At 52.5% G+C, this 20,686-nt stretch overlaps 2 protein-coding genes across 3 annotated transcripts; one reads left to right on the forward strand and one right to left on the reverse strand.

Moving 5' to 3' along the window:
• Positions 1–1,964: 1,964 nt before the first annotated feature.
• ALDH9A1 (aldehyde dehydrogenase 9 family member A1) lies at positions 1,965–12,046 on the forward strand. 2 transcript variants are annotated; one of them, XM_064515662.1, is made up of 12 exons: positions 1,965–2,049; positions 2,883–3,074; positions 3,831–3,976; positions 5,147–5,276; positions 5,585–5,719; positions 6,191–6,387; positions 6,812–6,952; positions 7,698–7,886; positions 9,374–9,461; positions 9,848–9,989; positions 10,560–10,672; positions 11,086–12,046. In XM_064515662.1, the coding sequence occupies exons 1-12, from the start codon at positions 2,028–2,030 to the stop codon at positions 11,178–11,180; spliced, it is 1,590 nt and encodes a 529-aa protein (XP_064371732.1). In that variant the 5' UTR covers positions 1,965–2,027; the 3' UTR covers positions 11,181–12,046. The 2 variants fall into 2 exon arrangements, with proteins under 2 accessions (XP_064371732.1, XP_025956782.1); XM_026100997.2 differs by having other exon boundaries at positions 2,049–2,132.
• Positions 12,047–12,285: 239 nt separating this feature from the next.
• MGST3 (microsomal glutathione S-transferase 3) lies at positions 12,286–19,283 on the reverse strand. The gene is made up of 6 exons (XM_064515663.1): positions 19,167–19,283; positions 16,795–16,918; positions 15,305–15,378; positions 14,544–14,601; positions 13,164–13,236; positions 12,286–12,515 (listed from the first exon to the last, which is right to left on the reverse strand). The coding sequence occupies exons 2-6, from the start codon at positions 16,909–16,911 to the stop codon at positions 12,406–12,408; spliced, it is 432 nt and encodes a 143-aa protein (XP_064371733.1). The 5' UTR covers positions 16,912–16,918; positions 19,167–19,283; the 3' UTR covers positions 12,286–12,405.
• Between the last annotated feature and the right edge of the window lie 1,403 nt (positions 19,284–20,686).

The raw sequence follows: 20,686 nt of genomic DNA on the forward strand, positions 1-20,686 counted from the left end.
GAAGCACGCAATGACTGTAGGGACAGTTGCTTCTTTGCTTTTATGACCAGAAGTTTGTAATATGGTACCTCTTTCTAGGAGTTTTTAACTAGATGTGTGGCAAGGGAATAAATCTGAACAATCTTATGGCAGTGTAGCGCATGTGCATTACTGTCCCAAATACTAAATATTGGGATAATTCTCAGGAATAAGCATGGGGTACTTTGACATGTCTACTTAAAGATTATAAATCATTTATGGGTGCTGGACCTTGAGGCAGCATTGTACCCTTCAAAACCAAGTGTTTGACAGGTTAAGGAATGTGTGTGTTGTATCCTGATGCTACCCAGCGTGAGAATGCTGGGCTCTAAGGCTGCATTTTTGACCTTCCGTCTCATCTGGTGTAGCTACACTTCCACAAGGAGCAACCCTAGTTGTGTAATTCCCATTTGCCTTATGTAGGCTCTGCTGGTTCAAAGAGCTGATCCCATGGCAAGGCTAGCTAGCCAGAAACACCCCAACCTCTGTTCTTCATGGATCAGCTTTGTTGAATTAGTTTATTCTGCAGCATATGGTTGTCAGATCCAACAGGATGGGTGGGGAACTAACAGGGAAATCTGATTAAGAGTAATGTCAAACTGCACCTTAATGAATTGGGAAATGTGTAGTACAGTAAACTTGCCTGATAGTGTTGCACAGACTCTGCCCTCAGCAAGTCTGTTGCGTATTCTGAAATGCATGTATTGCATCACACCGCACTTATCCCTTGGGGAGGGAAGCCTTTGCATGTCCAAAGGTTATCTGAAAATTATCAATCTGTTGCTAGATTCTGCTTGCTTTCTCTTGTCACCTCCAGGTTTGATATAATCATTCCCTGGTGGTGGTTAATCATTATAACAAACTGAGAAGAACAGTTTTCCTAACCTAGGCCACTAAAGGTTTGAATTCTAAGAATAGACAAAGTCCTATGAAAAACAACTTATGAGTACGTGAAGACTCTAGTTTGGGGGAAGATGAGATGTCCTCAGTTCTGTTTCATGGATAACTTTAAAAAAAAAAAAAAAAATTGTGTGTGCATATCAAGGTAAAAAACTGCAGTCACCTCTCTGAAGAGGTTTGACTTGCTGGCCAGTGATGCAAGGGGTGTTGCTGCTCTTTCACTGCACACAGTGCTCTGTTGATCATCTTGCACTCAGCTTCAGACCTGTTCATTTGCACTTTTTTTAAAACTTTTTGTAAATTGCAGTGTAGTCTGGGATCCTGTCCCTGGTAGTAGCTATTAAAAGGTATTACACAGGAATGTTTTAGAAACTGCATAGTAGGTGGTTGTGAAATCTGCCTGTGCTGGGAAGGTGGTTTTCAGAGCTGCTCTGTTGGTGTGGCTGGGATAGATGGAGCTGCATTGTGGATGGGCAAGGGTGCGAAGGTGGTGTAGCCAAACAGAGGTAAAATCACTGTCATTTGCTTGCAGCAAATGGCACCCAAGGCAGTGGTGATGGCCAGGGCAGAGGGGGACTAAGACCTTTTAAGTCTCTAGTAAATCTTCCTTAGGTGAGTGGTTTGTGCCCTGAAGCAGGAAGGCAGGTGTCTGTTCATATCATGCTGTTCTGCTGTCTTATGTAACAGCAGGTACTTTGTTGTTCATGTAAAAAATAATGTAATACATTGGTGCTGGGGTGTTTGCTTTCCTGCTGCAGCAGGTCCCGTACTGAGTCGTTTGGGGCAAAGAGCTGCGTACGGCCTGCGCTCGTGTTTCCATGATGTGCAGACAGTTCCTCTTGGACTGCTGGCAACTTCAGCACTACCGGTGGGTGCTGGGAGGGCCGCGTCCTTGCGGCGCCCACGTTATTTGCCAGCAGCACAAGAGGCCTGCAGGGCCTCACTTCCACACTGCGCCGGGACCGGGCGCTGCCCCCCTCCGCCCCGGGAGCAGCAGCTCGGGGGCGGCGCCGGAGCCTGCGCCAAGATGGCTGCCGCCGCGCCGCCTCCCCCTGCCGTGGGGGGCGGGGCCCGCCGCGAGGTAAGAGCGGCGCGGCCCGGCAGTGCGCATGCGCGGCGCCCGGCGGAGCGGTGAGCGCGCGGCGCGGCCTCTGCTGGCCGGCGGCGTCTGCCCCGCCGCGGGGCTGGGGGCGCCCGGGGCTCCCGGCTGGGGGGTGCGGCAGGGCCCGGGTGGGGGGAGTCTCCTGCAGGGCTGCGGGGCCGCCTCGGGAGGCTGGGGCCCCCGTTCGGGTTATTGAGTGCTCCTGTGGGGGTCTCCCTTCGGGTTATTGCATGTTCTCGAGGGGCTGTGGGGTCCCCCTGTGGGGCTGTGGGGTTCCCCTTCAGGTTATTGCATGCCTATGTGGGGCTGTGGGTCTCCCTTCGGGTTATTGCATGCTCTTGTGGGGCTGTGGGGTCCTCTTCGGGTTATTGCATGCCCATGTGGGGCTGTGGAGTCCCCCTGTGGGGCTGAGTTCCCTTTCAGGTTATTGCATGCCCATGTGGGGCTGTGGGTCTCCCTTCAGGCTATTGCATGCTCTTGCGGGGCCGTGGGGTCTCCCTGTGGGGCTGTGGAGTTCCCCTTCAGGTTGCTGCATGCTCCTGTGGGGCTGCGGGGTCCCCTTCGGGTTATTGCATGCTCTCGTGGGGCTGTGGTTTCCCCTTTGGGTTATTGCATGCCCCTAGTGTGGGGTTAGGGGGTAGCCCTCTGCGGGGCTGCAGAGTCCCCCGTCTCACGGGGCTGTAGGGACCTCCTGTGAGGCTGCGAGGTCCCCTCTGCGTTGGGCTCTGGGGTTGTTCCCCCCCCCCCCCGGGTGTGTGGGATCCTTGCTGTGAGGCTATAAAGCCCCCTCCCATGGGGTTGTGGGGCTCCCCTGGCTGGGGGCTCCCTGTCCCCGTGCTGAGCCCTGTGCCTCCCCCCACAGCGCTGCCCCGGTTGATGCTGACGCTGCCCAGGCTGCAGCCCCTGCTGCCGCGGCTCCGCTCCCTCCTGCCCAGCCTCGCCATGAGCACCACCGGCACCTTCACCCTCCACCAGCCCCTCAACTACCGGGCCGGGACCCGCGTCCAGCCCGTCGACGGCGGGCAGAGCGAGGACGTCTACGAGCCGGCCACAGGTACCCCCGGCGCCGCCCTGCCTGGCGGGACCTGCTCCTGCAGGGGACACGTGCCCTCGGCTTCTCCCGGGTGTCCCCACCAGTGTCTCACCGGTGCCTGAGCACCAACATTTGATGCTGTTAGGAAAACGGCTGTGTGTGCAGGCATCCCGAGTCTCTTGGTATTTTGGTCCTTGCATTTCATTTCCCTCTGCAACTCAGGCCTGTCGGTATCCTTCTGGCAGAAAATGGTGGTAGTTCTCGGTCAAAGTAAAAACCTGAGTGTCTGAACCTGGCAAAGGACCTGATTTAAACAAAGAAACAAAAACAACCTGCAGCACGTTAGTACTTGCCTCTTAAAATTCAGGTTGAATTGCATTTTGTGTTCGAGCTGTCTAGGTTTCTGCAGGATCAGTTTAGAGACTGTTTAACTATGCTGAAATATAAGAAACTCAAGTGGAAAATAGAGGAAACTTGTAACGCCAAGGTTAATTAACAACTAGAACATTACTGTGGAGAATGGCAGATCTTTTAATTCAGATCAGTTGAACGGCAGTATCCCTTCTAGAAAGCAACCACAAATCAGTTGGATCTCGATGGGTCTCATATTTTGGGAACTACTGCGAACTATAGCGCGAAGCTCTGTAGCCTGGTATATAGCGATCCCACTGAAATCTTCAGGTTGCAATGCAGGAATGAGTAAATGCAGATGAGCTGTATTCTTCTGTACTTTTCTTCCTGAGATTTACATTTTATTTCCCATTTAAATGTGCTCAGGTCGAGTGATAAGCAAGCTCCTCTGCTCTGGGGAGAAGGAGGTCGATCTGGCTGTGCAGAGTGCAAAGGCTGCCTTTAAAGTGTGGAGTCAGCTGTCGGGCATGGAGCGGAGCAGGGTGCTGCTGGAGGCTGCCAGAATCATTCGGGTATGTTGCGGGAGCTTGCCCCTGTTTTGGAGAGGGGCGTCTCTGAGCTTTCCCATGGATTAATGTGGCTGCTGCGTGACTGACAGGGGCTGTGCTTCCAGGAGAAATGCAGGGGTTAAAAATCACCTTTGACCAGTACAGACGGTAGGTTGTCATGGGCAGGGCGGCCAGCCTTATCCTACTATTCAGAGTCAGTTTATTCTTTACCTTTGCTGTGTAAAGCCTTTACTGGGCTTTTTTTCCCTTTTTTCTGTCTAAAGTCCCCTTTCTGAAATGCTACATACTTCAGCTTGAATTTCTGGGCCCCACTGCTTACACTTGTAGTGCAGATCCATGTTTACTTAATCCTGTTAGAAGACGTAAAACCGAAGCCATCCAGCCAAGATCTCGCAAGGGTCAAAACTCTTTTTGCACGCCCGAAGGTTAGGCCTCACTGCATGGGATTTCAAAGCTGGAATTGCGCAAGTGTCACTCTGTCAAACTTCCAGCTTCTCAGATACTGTTGTCATGTGACCAGTGTCTTGTTTCAGCAATGAAATCACAGGAATGTTGTATTTTTGTTAGACACCAGATAATACGCATGGGGGAGAGAGGGTAGAAATATGCTAGCTTTATCACAAACTCCTTTGCAAGCATGCATGTTCTTGGACATCAGAATGAATCCCCATCAAGGCACAGATCTGCAAGAAACTGTACTTCCTTTCCCCTGTGTGTGTGTGTGTGTGTGTGTGTGTGATGAAAAGAATGTTTTCTCTTTCTGCCACATTTCTGTTTGTGCCAGACTTCCACAGCAGAGTGGTATTTATGCCTCAGAAATGATCTGGTACAGGACACTTCCCAGCTGTGTTGCTTTGTCCAGCCTTCACTAAGTCCTCCAAATTCATTTTGATCTTGCACTTTGGTATTCCTCCTAGTTTAGTTCTGTGAACTCTAATCACTGTTTACCAGGCTGCTTGTCAATTCAGATTTACTGATGTTTTAGATAAACGGGTGATGCCCGTCACCACTGGCAAACTGATAAATAGCAATTGGGAACATCCCTTCTGGAGAGGACTAGGGGTACTGGTGGCAGAGCCTGGCTTGGGACTCGCATGCTTGGGAAGCAGCTATCTCCCTGTGCAGCACTACCACAGGCTTTTCTAACATTTTGTCACTGTGCTGTGCTCACAGGAGCAGAGGGAAGAAATTGCCAACTTGGAAACCATCAACAATGGGAAATCCATCTTTGAAGCCCGAGTGGACATTGACATATCTTGGCAGTGCCTGGAGTATTATGCAGGACTGGCAGGATCTCTTGCTGGTGAGAACTTTATTTGAGTTTGGTCTGTAGCCTCTGTCCTGCTACCTGCATTTCCTGGTATCTTCCATGGCACAAGAGATCTTTGCTGTTGGTTTCTCTAAGAGATGGACTGCTACTTTTTTTGAAGATCTCGGAAGGGTTTTCAGAGATCTCTACCCAGCGCTGCTGTGTGCTTGTGTGCCTTCAGTGAATTTGCTGGGGTAAAAGCTGCATGTTCCCATTCTGGAGTGAGATCTGGCCCCTGAAGCTCTGATAAGACAAGAAGGGGCTTTGTTCTTCTCTACCTTCTGACTGTTTTTTCTTTGCAGGTGAACACATCCAACTTCCCGGGGGATCCTTTGGATATACGAGGAGAGAGCCACTTGGCGTGTGTGTTGGGATTGGAGCTTGGAATTACCCTTTCCAGATTGCCTGCTGGAAATCTGCCCCAGCCTTGGCTTGTGGTAATGGAGACCCTTTCCCCGTGCAAACTTCTCCTGAAGCCAAGTGATCCTCTGGGGCACAGTGATGCAGGGGATAAAGTTACTGAGTCTAGGAGTGCCTTGAGGAGGTACTGAAGGATTAGAGGAGCCTTCAGGCAATTACTCTTGCATGAAGGGAGGGGAAATGGAAATGAAAACACAGCAGATGGTAAGAGGACAAGGAATGCCTCAGAAAAAAAGTTGGTTGCTTGGCTTTGTACCGGATGAGGAAGGGTCTCTGTGGAAGTGCAGTGCAGGACCAACTGCCCAGTATCTCCCAGCTCTGCCCAGCAGGAAGGTGCAGTTGTGCCATTTCAGTGGTTGCAGTGTTCAGCTGAAACTGTTCCGCCTCTCTGAGGGGTCTTTTGGGATCTGGAGAGACAAATTCATTACTTCTCCCCCAAAGCAGTTTGGGTGTTTAACCCCATCTTGCTTCTGTCTGGATTCCCCTAGGTAATGCTATGGTCTTTAAGCCCTCTCCCTTCACCCCCATTTCGGTGGTGAGGTTGGCAGAGATCTTCACGGAGGCTGGTGTGCCGAAAGGGCTCTTCAACGTGGTGCAGGGTGGAGCGGCCACTGGCCAGTTCCTCTGTCAGCACCCAGACGTGGCCAAAATCTCTTTCACTGGCAGTGTGCCAACTGGCGTCAAGGTAAGGGCACCTTTGCACTTGGGGACACACTTGGGGATTTGTCGTGCTAGCCACCTTCCTTCACTTGCTCAGCCCCTGATCACAGCGAGGTCTCCCTGAACTGTCGAAGGGGGTATCTCTATAGGGAGGAGGGCACATATAAACAGAGCAGCACTGTGAAAGTATGTGAGTGTTTCTGGTACTAATAGTTCAATTGAACTGCATGTGAAATACCTTCTTTTCAGCAGAAGGTTAGTATCTGTGAATTTGTCACCTACAATTTGTTCAAGTCCCTTAAAAATCTTCTAAAAATAAATTATGATTTGGAGGAAGGGAAATGTTGCCCCTTGAATTTTTTTTTTTTTTTTTTTTTTTGCTTTTTTACTTGTCCAGTCTCCTCTTCTGTCAGTGGGTCACTTGTCCCTTCTGTCCTTGTTTCCATTAGATCATGGAGATGGCAGCTAAAGGGATCAAACCAGTCACCCTGGAGCTGGGAGGCAAATCCCCTCTCATCATCTTTTCGGACAGTGTCCTGGAGAACGCGGTGAACGGAGCCCTCATGGCCAACTTCCTCACGCAGGGCGAGGTGCGTGTCCGCAGGGCAAGCGCAGCTGTCCCAACCACTGTGGGGCTGGTTTGGGAAGAAACTGGGCAATACAGCCATGCTGTCGAGTTACATCAGCCTTGGGCAGTGAGGGATGCCCTGAAACTCCCATCTTAGTTGCCCTTTTTCATTTGCAGTTTCAGAAGGGAACCTCTTGCAGAAGCTAGTTGCAAAAGGGCATCTCACTGCGAGCGTGCCGTAGCTAATGCAGTGTCTTCTCAGAAGCGGAGCTTCCCTCTAGTGCGGGGTACTCAGCCAAGAGCGTTGCTCCTGTGCCCTAGGCTGCAGTCTGGAGCACACTGGTCAGAAGAGACTGTGCCAGTTTCCCCTGGAAAGGTGGTAGGTGCCAGTTTGGTGTGCTGAGCCGCAGCCCCGTAGGGGCTTTGTCCGTCCCGATTTTGGGATCGCCACACGTGCTGCAGGTTTTGTGCAATTTTTCTGGCAAGCTGGGTCACCTGTGGGAACTGAGCAGTCAGCTCGTTATCTCCTGCTGGTGGCTTGATACGTTTTTGCCGCTTGGTGGCATCAGTACCCTTAGGGCTCGCACGGACTGCTGAGTGCAGCCGTGAGCAGGCAGGGCAAGCTAGTCTTCAGTGCCCCCGGGACACGTTGGCTGTGCTAGCTGCTGTGGAGGGGTTTCTCTGAGCATTTCTGTAGCAGGAGCCTTGCAGGGAAGGACTGCGGAGTTGCGTGTGTCTTATTCTGAGTGTCCTATCCCGTATCTCAGGTATGCTGTAACGGCACGCGGGTGTTCGTGCAGAGAGAAATACTGGATGCCTTCACAAAGGAGGTGGTGAAACGCACCCAGAAAATCAAAATCGGAGATCCGCTTCTGGAGGACACACGAATGGGAGCCCTCATTAACCGGCCACACCTGGACCGTGTCCAGGGCTTTATCAAGCAGGCAAAGGAGCAGGTGAGAGTGTGATACTGCCTTGGGACTGCCTAGAAATGTCTTCTTGTTGTTAGACTCACAGACCAGCAGCTGCCTTCCCTGTCCTGTGCCTTTCCAGGTAAGGGTTTTCTTGTTGTGATTGAATTACTTCCAGGTAAGGGTTTTCTTGTTGTGATTGAATTACCTGTCTTGGAAGTCACTAGATTAAAAGTGACCCAGTGCACATCTCTGAACTGGAGTTGAAGATGACATTGCTTTTCAGATCCTGATGTTGTGAAGCTATAGAGGTTGTGGGATACTCAATATTGCAGCGTGTAAAATGGGAGAATCCATACAGTTGGGCTGGTTGCTTTTTATAAGCCGTAGTGATATGTTGCATATTTTGCTGTCATCTCACGTTCCAGTTTTGTTGGTTGCAGAAAGAGCTTAGTAAGGATGAAAGGCATCTAAGGCAGCAATGTACACCCAAACTGGCAGGCTGCTGGGAACAATCTTGGTAATAGCAATAAGACTTGCTCAGTCTTCATTTAAGTCTAAAAATGCCTTAAATTTCAGCACTAGCTGTATGACTACCCATTTTGGAAGATGGGCTGGAAGAGGAGAGGTGCGAGTAAAGCTGGAAGGGGGTAAACTAGGATTTGGGAACAGGAAAAGGGCTGCAGAGGGAGATGTGGGGCAGGAAAAGAGAAACCTGTCATCCCCAAAGCAGTGTATCTGATAGGAAGGGTGTTTCTTGCCAAGTGGAGTGCTAAGGGACTGACTGACTGACTCACTAATGAAGGAGTTCACACCATGTCAAGATGTGGAAGTTAATGTGATGCCAGCTGAGGATCTGCTTCCAGTTTTAGTTGCTTCCCTCCAACCTACGTTGGTCCCTTTGAGACTTGCACCCCAAATCAGCATTGTTTGGATCTTTAGGATGTGTCACAAGTGAGAAGCTAAATTTGGCCATCATCTCTGAGAGCCCTCGGGTGGTAGAGATTAGCTGTAGGCTCTTTATTTAACATGCCAGTCAGTAAGGGTCAGCAGAGCTGACTTGAGTTACAGCTCTTTTGCCTCTTTAAAAACAGAGCAACTGGGAACATGTTTGACTGAGTTCATGGCCCTGCGCTGCACATTGCAAGTGACTGAGATGGGCTGCAGGTCCTGGGGCTGCCAGCCATGGCAGCCGTAGCCACACTCACTGGAAAAGGATACGGTAAAGCTCCAGCACAGACCTTGTTGCCTTGCGGTCAGGTGGAGAAGTCTGCAGCATCCCCCTCCTGAATTGGGAGGGTTTGGTAATGAATTGGCTCCATGCTGGAAGCCAGTGGGGTGGTGGATGCACTCACCAGCCCACCCTGGTCTGTTGGCAGTCCTGACCTGGAGAGGCACCAGGGAGGGCACAGGCACAGTTGGTCTGATAGGAATGCAAGTCCAGCAGGGTATATGGGGCCAGCCAGAGCTGCTGCAGCTGGGCAGGATGCTCCTGGACATGCCTGCCTACCTTTTGCTTGGCTCTTTTTCAGGGGGCAAAGGTGCTGTGTGGTGGGGACCTGTATGTACCGGATGACCCAAAGCTGGAGAACGGCTACTACATGCAACCCTGCATATTAGGTATGATCCTTCCTATTCATGGTGGTGCAGTCTTCTATTTGGGTGGATAGTGACACCATGTTGCTGAGATCAGTCCCTTCTAGCAAAAGCTGTGTTCAGTGTAATCCATCTTTCTCCATGTCCATCTGGACTCATAGATGTAGTCGAAATAGCTCAGATATGTAAGAAACTGCACACAGAGAAATCTCTGCTGTTGGAAGGTCTGACAGGACACACATGGCTAGTGTCTCTGCTGCCTTGAAATTCAGGATGTGATTTCCTCCTCTGATAGCCAAGCTGCGGGGGCTGTGCGGGGCCAAGTACCTTTTTGGAGGCTGTGGGGGTTGCTGAACATAGTGGCCCAGCCACCAACTCTTCCTCCTGAAGCATGTGCGCTCTGCTTCCAGGGAACTGCACAGATGACATGACATGTGTGAAGGAAGAGATCTTTGGACCTGTCATGTCCATCCTGCCATTTGACACGGAGGAGGAAGTTGTGGAGAGAGCCAACAACACCAAATTTGGCCTGGCAGGTGGTGTCTTCACCAGGTACAGCTGGGGAGTGTGGCTGGCGTGGGAAGCAGTCTGGGGAGGGGAAGTACTGCAGCAACTTGATGCCCCTCTTGCAGTGTCTGGCATGGGCGTGGATATTCTCCTCCAGGAAAGCTAGGGTGAAGGAATGCCAGAAGGGGACTTTGTAAATGACTGCACATCTCCTCCCAGCTTGTCCTGAAGGGTTAGGTGGGCCCAGCCATCCTTCAGACTCCTTGTAGTCCATACTTGGCCTGCTGGCTGCCTTCCTGCATCTCCAGGAGATGGGCACCAGGAGTCTGCCACGCTTCTGAAAGTGCGCAGGGAGAGCTGTTGGCTGCCCGCCTGCCGTAGTCTGCTTTGATCTCGTTCTGCCCTCTGTATCTCAAATGCAATTTTGAATGTCCTTGGGAAGAGGTGCCACATCCTTTGAGCAGGCAAAGAAAGAGTAGGGCAGGTCAGGCTCCAGAAACCACCTGCTGGTGACCTTGTTGGGGGTCTTGTGGCCTTTCTCAAAGGGGGCGGCCAGCAGGCTTGGGAGGAGAGGATGGAAGGGAACGCTCCAGCTGAACGGCCCTTTTCTGGCAGGGATATCCAGAAGGCTCACAGGGTAGTGGCTGCTCTCAAGGCTGGAATGTGCTTCATTAACAACTACAACATCAGCCCTGTGGAACTGCCTTTCGGAGGATACAAGGCATCAGGTAAGCTCTGGCCCAGGGAAGGCAAAGCAGGCCTGCCTGTGCACCGGGGATGAGGATGTGCCTGTATCTGTGATGGCAGATGAGCTGGCTCTTGGTGGGGCAGCAGGGCACTCTGCTGTGCCTCGAAGAAATGAATGCCATGCTAGGAGCTGATAGGGAAGCTAAAGTTTCGACTACAGCTCTGTACTGAGAAAGCAAGGAGACGAGCTTTAATATACGTGGCCTTGCTTGCAGCAGAGCTCATCCAGTTATTACTCTGGGGATGATCAGAAATGCCACCGTGGGGTAGCGCTGCACCAGCACTGAGCGCATGGCTTATGTGCTCCCTGGTATGACTGCGTGCTGGTGAGAGGGTGTGAGTGGTGCCTGGCACTGCGTGGAGCTGTGCTCTCACGTCTGGTTTGTCCTTGCAGGATTTGGCAGAGAGAATGGGCGGGCAGCCATCGAGTATTACTCACAGCTGAAGACTGTCTGTGTGGAGATGGGAGATGTGGAATCTGTGTTTTAGTGGCTCTAGGGCCTCTCAAGGGAGCATCAGTCAGTTCTTGCCTGTCAGCCGGAGATGTGGATCATTTACACAGCAATAAAGAAGTGCTCTAAAGTTGTAAGTGCCTCGGGGGAAAGGAGGGGCAGAGCTGGAGTGGGGTTTTGCCACCCTGATCCTGCAAGGAGGAATGTGCACATGGGGCTCAGTCTGTGGTTCTGCTCTGTCATCTCTGGAGGTGGGAACCTCAAACTAGGAGGCAGCAATGGGGTTTTCATCAGTAGCATGTGCTGCTAGTGAAGCATTATCACAGGCTTTTCAGGGGCAGAGACCCAGCCCAGGCTGCTGCTCCCCCCCCCCCCCCCCGCTGTGTGCTTTGAACCCTGTTGTCCTCCACCCTCAGTCAACTTTGGTTTTGGCATCTTAACAGATATCACCCTACTCAATTCACATGTAAGCTCTTGGACATGTTGATGTCCCATAGCTGTAGGCTCTGTCTCTTCCCTGATGAGATAAAAGCCTTAAGGGTGGGACTGTTCTCTTTTTTTTTTTTTTTCTTTCTCCCTTTAGCCCACTTGTGAGCAGAACTTCTGTTTTTTTTGGTTTTTTTTTTTCCCGCAAGGTGGGGCAGGATATTGTGGGGATGGTCAGCTGATGCTTTCTGGGACAGCTGTGGCCGTGCAGACTGTCTCCACATGCATACTAAGGACAGAGCACAACAGGATTGGTAGCAGGCTCTAACATAGGTGATAGATCACTGCCTGTCTTAAGTGACAGCTGTTTGACTCTCTTTCTGAAAGCCTGTTGTTCTTTATAATCATGACTAAGCAACTTTATATATAATTTGTCTACATCTTTAGCAATCAAATAAATGTTAATTCTGCTTGAAACATCTCATTGGAGAATGATGTGAATCGAGGGGCCCAGAAATCTCCTCTGATAGAGAGCAGGGCTGTTGCTGTATCAGTTAAGCAAGCAGGTTGCAAGATGACTTTTCAGTCAAAGTCCTGAAAGCTAGAAGAACACCTCTGCCTGACTGGTAGATTTCTGTGGGCCTACAGAACTGGAGTTGTTCTTGCTTTCTGCGAAACTGCTGCAAAAAGTCTTCTATAACTTAAGAAATAAAATCTAGAATTGACAGCTTCATTTTATTTAATGATAAGGAGAAAAAAGGAACAGATTGGAAATGTTTGAAAAGAGAGGAAAAAAAAATCTCTTCAGTTTCCCAGGCAGCCATTGAGATGCTCAGTTAGTCCTGGCAGACCCAGCCGAGGTGCTGGAAAGCTGAATATATCCCTGTCCCCACCAGTCCAATGAGTGCAGCTGAACCAAAGGCCCCTCTCACTCTTTTTTTAGGATCTAGAAGAAAAGAAACAAACATGTTTTAGCAGTTCAGCAGCAGTACCCAGCTTCCTCAAGCAGGCCTCTCCCAGCACTGCAGGGCAGCAGCAGGGAGGCTTACACCCTTCCCCACGCAAGCTTGGCTTGTTACAAGTATGTTTAGCTTTGGCTGACCTCGTCCTCACCTTTAAGAAACAAAGGCCAGGAAACCTCTGTGAATGTGACAGTCCAGAACCAAGTAGGGTGTGAAGTCAGGTGCCCCCACCCAGCTAGGTTTATTTCAAGTAGTATGGGGAGAAGAGAAACTGGTTGGATTCAGCTGAGCCCTTTCCCTTTGGTAAGGGAATACGTGCTCAGCAGTATAAAGCACCATCACTCAAAGACTCGCCCAGCCTGGAAATTAAAGAGGGAGCAAAAACTAGACATCAATCTCGGAGCACAACAGCAGCTACCCTCAATCTGTGCTGCTATTAGATTAGTCGTCTTTCTGTCAGTAGGACAAGCATAATGCAGAGCTGGCAGTCTGCAGACCTGCAGCAATTTCCCCACACCCTGACTGGAAGCTTTATGCTGCCTCCTTGATGTGAGCTGGAGGAAAGAGCCCTGAGGCCACCATGGGAGACTTCAGTTTCAGAGCACCTTCTGTGCTACAGGTTAAGGACTCACCTCCTGTGTAGTAGCCATAGGCATAGAGGACTCTCCCGAGGATCCAGGCAATGCCAAGCCCTGTGGCAATCCGCTAGACAGGAGAAATAAAGGTTTCAGGGATCTGCATCTTGCACCTGCTCAGCTGTTTGGATAGCAGCCCTGCTTCAACAGGAGACCACCAACTACAGTGTGGGTCCTCACCCAGCTAGGACAACTGGGAGTTAGCCTGGGAAAGGTGCACGGCTGATGTGGTGTGCTAGGTTTTGTATAGGAGTCATTTTCATGACGCCTGGGGGGAAGAGAGCCTGTGATGTACCACAGTCTTGCTGCTTCGCAGTGCAAAACTTCCCTCACCAGGAAGAGCTTATGTGCACTAGTGCATTACAGTGTGGGTCTGGCAGGCTGGGTAACCCTACTCCTACAGCTAGTGGAATTGCACTTGGAGAGATGCTGGCTGTGAGTATTTGCTCCTTATCAAGGAACTGTGACATCTAGAAATGATTAAGTCATACAGGCAGCAGGTGCCAAACCTTGTCTGGTCACTACCTGACCATATACCAGGATTTTGGAGGCAAATGTTACCTCAAGCCCCACCCCACTGCTGCAAGCAGGTTTTCCTATTCCATTGTTAAAAACTTCCACCTCATCTCTTAATTTAGAGCTTGCTGCAACATGGCTACAGTTTGCCAAACATCACTACATTTGCCTATGCTGCTTTCTCTCTCTGAGAAGGAACCTTCAGGAAGGACCTGATTTGTCTAGTGGCAGTGAAGGAAAAGCTACTGGTTTCAGCCTGTCCCACACATACATCTCTTCAAGACCTTTCTACATCTTTCATTTAAAAATGATCCACATTTTTTCTGCCCCTCCTCCCCCCCCAATGCCTCCTTTGGTGGTGAAAATGAGTGAGAAGATCATCCTGTTCCTGATCTATTCCTGGCAGAAAAACTCTTCTTGAAAAATTGCTCAGAAGCATGGAAAAAAGGTTCCCACCCTCTACAACTTCAGGTACTGAGCAGCCCTGTTGTCTGCCCCACAGGACCCTGCAGGACTTGGAGGAGCCTGGCAGGGTTGGAGGGACTCTCCCCAGAAGTGCGCTGCGGGCTGTAATAGTTTCAGTTTGTCTAACAAGGCATATTTAGGGGAAGGGAGGGGCGTCATGGCTGAAGCACTACAAGCATCCATACTGGGTCTATTACAGATTTGTAATTCCATGCACACAAGCTTCTGCCACTGCATTTCCAGAAGGGGCAGGCCACATTGGACATCAGCCATGGGGGCTAGAGAAGTGGTCTGCTGCCTCCAGAGATGCTTGCTTGGCCTCCTGCCCCCAGCCCCATGTCGGGGGCAAAAGAGCAGAGTTCAATCATGCAGACCTGCCGCACCAGCATCACTTACCGGGTGGTAGACTCCACCAGTGGCTAAGAAGAACAGGAAGGACGGGTAAACTTCCAATCTGAAAATACAAGAGGAAGGTTTGTGTCAAAGTTGCTTATAAAGAGATCTCTGCAGCAATGCAGAGAAATGCAAGCTGCACCTGCTGAGGTCCCAGCCGGACCCGACTGTTACGAGTCTCTGTGCGCAGGAGCGCTGTGCTCAGTGCTGGGGCCAGAGATGGAGGCACAAGGGCATCTCAGTGTGCACAGACTTTTAGGGACTCTCCCCCCTCCCCCCGTTCGCATCACTGTCCAAAGCCCCCCACTCTTTCTACCTTGTGCATTAAGCCACTGCTAAATCCTGCCTACCACCAGCTGTCCCAGGAGGAGGAGTTCTTCCCAGCACACACCTGATGTGCTGTTTGCAGCCTAGCCACCTTGTACCTACAGGGCATGTGCTCTCTGGGAAGGTCTAGACAGCAGAACAGATCAGCAGCTCCCAGACACAATGCTGTGGAAACAAGATTTCCAGTGCCTTAAGGTCCAACCATGCCGATACAGAGCCAGGCACCGGGGAGGAGGATGCTGCTTCACAGCACTGTCTCATGGTTTAAGGCAGCGTAAAGAACCAGCACTGCCTTGCTACTAAGCATTACAGAGCCATGTGTTTTCCTCAGGTGTGGAGCCTGAAACCAAACATCTAGTAGCAGTAAGGCCCTAGTTGTGGGCCCAGCTGCACAGCCCTGTGTATTTTCAAGACCTGCGTTCATACGTGGTACTTACGTGTTTTGGTGTGCACGCTGGATGCAGTTGAATATATGCCCGTGTTCGGCATCTGTGCTATACATGGTTGGGTACTGTCAAAAAAACCCAAAAGCAAAGCGTGAGTGAGTGTAGTCCTGCCTCCAGAGCCTGGTGCGCTCTAGCAGCGAGGCGCGTACCCTGCAGCACTCTGCCCCAGGGAGCCTGCTGCTTTGCTGGTGTTGGCAGTGTCCAGCTCTCTCAGGCACTGGCAAGTTACAGCCTGCCCTCCTGTCCCATGGCCTACAACTGCTGTGTTGTTGCCTAACCCCCTTGAGCAACCTGGAGGCCCTGGGCAAGCTGACAACCTTTTAGCTACCCCTGCTTTGAATAGAAGATAGCCAGGCATGGGGTGACCTCTCTGTAGGACTCCCATCTCTCTGGAGCAAGGAGCAAAACCACAGCACTGAGGACACAGGGAGCCCGGGTGCTGTTCCCAGGCCTCCTCTGGGGAGGTGGCAGCAGGCCGCACCCAGGAAGAGGCTAGGAGAACACTGCAAAGCTGAGCAGCCAGCAGGAGACGTCACCTGCCTGCAGAGGCTTTCCCAAGCCCAAAATTCAGTGCTCTGCGCACCCCGTGCAGGGCCGTGCACCAGGCGCACGGGATCTATGTTTACTGTAATCATGACTTCACTGCAGCGGAGAGGGGGGACACCCCGGTGTGCACCCCCGAGCCTGCAGCTGCCTGGCACGCACCCATGGGGCTGTCCTTGCCCCCACCTTCTCTGCCGCCGTTTCCCAGAGTCACGTGCGAAGGAAGCGTTTGCACGAGAGCACCAAGTGTTGCAGCAGCCTCGGCGTGCCATCGGCCTGACTCACAGACCCATCGGCCGCCCCCACCCAGCTCACAGAGCCCTGCTTGGCTCGCGGGCTCCACGCTGGACACTAAGGGCAAAGCCACTTAAAGGGATTCTGGTGATAGGTCTCAAATGGTCCCTCTGAGTTTGATAAATCCTCCTGTCTTCTTTGTAAAGCTCCACTAAGATCCCTTCCCTGCCACACTGCATCTGCCTTTGCAGGGAAAAGCTCTCCCCCAGCAGCTGCAGAGTGCAGATGTTACAGGGCAGGGCCGTGTGCTTGTTGCTTGTCAGTGTTTCCAGCCTCAAAACCTTGCATTTTCAGTGGCTTCCACTTGGCACCAAGCAGCTGATCTGCCAAACCCTGAGCTCCGCTGCCCTGCCTGTGCTCCAGTTTGGAGAGCCGGAGCAGCAGCTCCATCCCTTCCTACACCCGTGTGGTGGGGCAGGAAGTGTCGGAAGGTCACCCAAAAATAAACCAGGTGCCGGGCACGTGCCATCGAGCTCTGCTGAGCTGCCCTCACCGAGGGCACTGTCCATGGGGCCACCGGCTCACGCCCAGGCTGGTCAGCCAGGCCTGAGGCTCTCCTTCCTTACCAGCGCTGGGGTGCTGCCCTTCTCCCAGCGAACAGCCCCTTGCAGCCCCACCCGTGCCCTGAGAAGAGGCAGACTCACCTCCACGTTGTACTTCTTGCGGGCTTTCCCCACTTTCACCGCAAGGTGCGTAACCAGGACGAAGCTGGCAGCTCCTGTCAGGATGACGTAGCCATACTCCTTGGAGAGAACAACCATCCTGGCACTGTGAGAAAGGAGAGACCGTTACTATTTGGGGTGTGACTGGAGAAGATGCAGCAGGCTACAGGCAGGAGTGTGTGTGTGTGGAAGAGTCGCTGCGAATGGACCTAAGTCCTCCTAACCTGGGCACTGCCTGAAGGAAGGGAGAAACTGTGAGTCAGGGAGTTTTCACCCAGGACTCTTCACCCTGGAAAACAGGCAGACTGGGAGGTGTTCAGTAAGGTGTGCAAAAGCTAGAGAGGGTGGACAGAAATTGATTGTTCACTGCTACTTCCAACACCAGAACTAGAGGTCATCAGATGAAGCCAGGAGGAGACAGATTCAGCACAAACCAAAGGAGTTTTTCCTGCAAGAGGAACTAGACGTGTGGAGCTCCTTGCCGAAGGATGTTGTGGATGCAGGCAGTTTTCATGAATTCAAGGGGAGACCAGGCAAACACTGGGTTCAGTTGGGGCTTGTTATATAGACCAACTACAACTGGCTCAGAAACCCCCGGAGCTGAAAGGGGTTGGGCTATATGAACTGTTAGTCTGAACCGCTAAGGCCAGTATTATAAAAGAACAAAACCCACCACAACAATAACGATAATATTAGAACGTTTTCAGCAAAGAGGCATTGGCAAGATGAGCGATGCCCGTGTGCAGCAGCTCCAAGGAGCCAGCTCAGAGTGTCGAGTCAGTGAGCAGCCCCCAGCAACGCGCAGCTGCTGGGACGTACCGACCGCTGTGCGAGCCCACCTGCCAGCCGGGAGACACCAGGGCTTGTGGTTTGCATCTACCAGTTCTGCATTCCCTTGCGCAGACCTGGGACCAATGCACCAGGTGGGAGGCTCATCTGGCAGGGTCCCACCTCGTGCTGCCCCACAGAAGGCTGCTGCGCACTTCTCCCCTTTCCTGCTCCCCAACCGGCCGAGCCCACTGGCGGCCTGCGCTGCCGCGAGGCGCTCAACACCGAGCGCCCTGGGACCCTCCCCAGCTGCAAACGAGCAGCCACTGATTGCCCTTCTGGCGGTTGTCCAACACCATGTCCTGTTGCGTGATCCCAAACCCCAGACGTCTCTGTCCCTGTGACCTGAGACGGTGCTGTGTGGCATCAGGGCGGAGGATGGTGGAGGCCTCTCTGCAGCACGGAGACAACTCCCTCCAAAGCAACCCTGAGCTGATGGCTGTTTCCGTCTGGTGCCCCCCCCCCCCCCCCCCCCGATGCAGCGAGGCTTTGTGTCTCCCGCGCTGTCCCACCGGCAGAACCTGCCAGCGCGAGGGAAGACGTGCCACCACGTGCAAACAGCCTTCCTGCTGCAACAGTGCCAGCACCCCTTCACAGGGGGATCTTCGGGGATGTGAGCTTTTTATTTCTCATTTGCAAAGGGATTGTTATGGACAGAGCAAGATGAAGATAAGGGCTTTGTCCACATGAAGTTTGGTAAACAGTTACTTTAGATTTGCAATGTTCTTCTTAACTAATAAATGCCAGCTGTACCTGCCTGTAATGCAGGCCACCACCTGACAAACACACTGAAAATACAGGGCATTCCCCCCAACGGTCATTTTCCCCCCTACAGTTAAAAGCCTGGTGGAGAACCCACACCTAACAGCAAGGACCAGGCATGTTATCTTTCATAGTGCTAAGTTACAAACTATGGTTTTATGGCTTTAACTTAAGAGTCAAGAGCACAGTTCAGCCAGAGGAAAGGCTGTTCAGCGGCAGCGAAGCTCTGCACCGTCTGAGGATGCATTAGGCCTGGCGTGCTATGAGCTGCTATTCGTATGCCGCTGGTACGAAACTGTACAGAGAACCTTTGCTCTACTAACGGGCAATTCAAAGTCAACAGGACCTTCAGCATCTCTCCGATTACAGGCCTGGTGACTGTTTCCTGCTCTTGGCGGCTCCTGCGTTTCGGCAACCTTTGCCCAGGGCTAGCCTGGAGCCGAACTTCCCTCGCAGCGCGCCTCTCGGGCAGCAGGTCGTGCAGCATGACACAGCACCGGCCCAGCGCCCCAGCGGAGCGGGGGGGGGGGTTCCGGGGGGGGGGGGGGGGCTGCCGCCGCGGGGCAGGGACCCGCACCCAGCGCACAGCTACGAGGCCGCCGGGGCGGCGGGTCTCGCTGCGCAGGCCCATGCTGCGGTCCCGCCCGGACACCGGGCCCGGGGCGCAGCGGCTGCGGCAGGACGCGGCCGAGCGGCCCCCGCCTAACGCGGACTCCCGCGGGCCGCCGCCGCCCTCCCCGCGCCCGCCCGCGGCCCGCACTCACCTTGGCCGCGGCGCGGAGCAGCCCGGGGCGCTGCACGGAGCGGAGCGGGGCGGGGCGGGGCGGAACGGGCCGGGAGCGCGGGGCGGGGCGCCGCCGCCGCCGCCCCGAGGCGGGGCCGCGCCGACGGCCGCCCCGCGCTGCGCCGCCCGCGGCTGCGCCGGAGGCGGCGGCGGGGCCGCTGCAGGGGCTGCTGCTGGCGCGGGGCTCTCGCAGGCCGTCGGGCTGCAAAACTGCCAGGCGGCTGTGTTGCCTTTCCCCGACGTGGTGCCGGCAGCGCTGCGTGTCGCGGGCTGCAGCCGTGCCCTGCAGGCTGCCGCCGGGCTCGCGTTCTTCCGTGAGCGGTCTGACGTGGGCGCCGGCAGGAGCCTGTGTCTTCGTGAACCTGCTTTGCTGAAGTAGTTGAATTTATGCGTTCATTTCTGAGCTATGAGGCACCAGCCAGCCAGGCAGGGATACTCATACGCTGTTTCAGATTGCTGCATGGTACCGAATACTCTTTGATTATATTGTATGGAGCTGCATGGAGCAATTCGGAAAACATTTGGCAATGAATATGATACTGATTCGTGCGATTCTGCAAAGAATTTTGCAACGCTCCTCTCTTCAAGGACTTCACCAGGTTTACGCACGGGGGGGGGGGGGGGTTACTACAGTTCCCGATCCTGTGTAGATAGTTTTCCATCACAGTCTTCATGGACTTCTCCAGTGTGTGTATACACACGCAAACACACATATATCTTCTGTTAGACTGCACTTTGTGTCCACTCTTGCCTATTTGGGGCATCTGGATGATACATAAGATCACTGTATGGTAATTTCACTTTCCATTCACAGTCTACAGGCAGGTCACAGTTTAATGGCTGTAAGATAGCATGTTTACCATGCTTGATGAAACTTGCTCATGCTTTTCCCCTTTATTTCATCCGATCCAGCTGGTAGCAGACAAAGAAGCCAGTGTCTCACAGGTGGAGCTGCTGTACGTTTTCATGCAAGCAGATACCTCCCTTGGCAATTAGCAGTGTTAAGAAAATGAAGGGTCTTATTTGCATCTCCCTTTATTCTGGTCTGTATATACAGCTCTGGGACTTTTGTATCAAAACACAAGTCATTTCCAAGAATACTTTGATAATGTGTAGGCAATATATTTTACGTTAAAAGATTCCAGCTTTAGCAATATGTGATACAAAACTTAAAATTCAGGAGGATTTTCTCATTCTGTAAGGGGACAAAGGTGTGCAAAATGTTCATAATCCAGTGGAGGTGTGGTGGGTCCCATTGCAGGAGGACAAATGGCATCTTCCACTGTTGTTGGTGTAAGAAAGGAAGAAAGCAGGACACAGAGGGATCCCAGGTTCCTGGAAGTCGTAAATGAGCAAAGCACTTCAGCCTGTGCTAATCCAGTGCATTTGAGGCCTGCTCAGAGCAGGCCTTAGGGTCCTACCCTTCAGGAACAAACCTACCTGCTGATGCCAGTTGTGGCATATGAAGGCTCTGGGTGCCCATCTGCTCAGGGCAGGGTC

This window comes from Dromaius novaehollandiae, chromosome 8 (genome assembly GCF_036370855.1).
Source record: "Dromaius novaehollandiae isolate bDroNov1 chromosome 8, bDroNov1.hap1, whole genome shotgun sequence".
In the NCBI taxonomy this organism is placed as follows: domain Eukaryota; kingdom Metazoa; phylum Chordata; class Aves; order Casuariiformes; family Dromaiidae; genus Dromaius; species Dromaius novaehollandiae.

Excerpts from the sequence above, each read along its gene's own strand:
- ALDH9A1 (XM_064515662.1), top strand. The coding sequence starts at position 2,028 with ATGCGCGGCGCCCGGCGGAGCG. Across the intron at positions 3,075-3,830 it reads CGTCTACGAGCCGGCCACAG|GTCGAGTGATAAGCAAGCTC; the intron begins GTACCCCCGGCG and ends AAATGTGCTCAG. Across the intron at positions 9,462-9,847 it reads CATGCAACCCTGCATATTAG|GGAACTGCACAGATGACATG; the intron begins GTATGATCCTTC and ends CTCTGCTTCCAG.
- MGST3 (XM_064515663.1), bottom strand. The coding sequence starts at position 16,911 with ATGGTTGTTCTCTCCAAGGAGTATGGCTACGTCATCCTGACAGGAGCT. Across the intron at positions 13,237-14,543 it reads CTGGTGGAGTCTACCACCCG|CGGATTGCCACAGGGCTTGG; the intron begins GTAAGTGATGCT and ends TCTCCTGTCTAG. Across the intron at positions 12,516-13,163 it reads CTATGGCTACTACACAGGAG|ATCCTAAAAAAAGAGTGAGA; the intron begins GTGAGTCCTTAA and ends CTTTTCTTCTAG.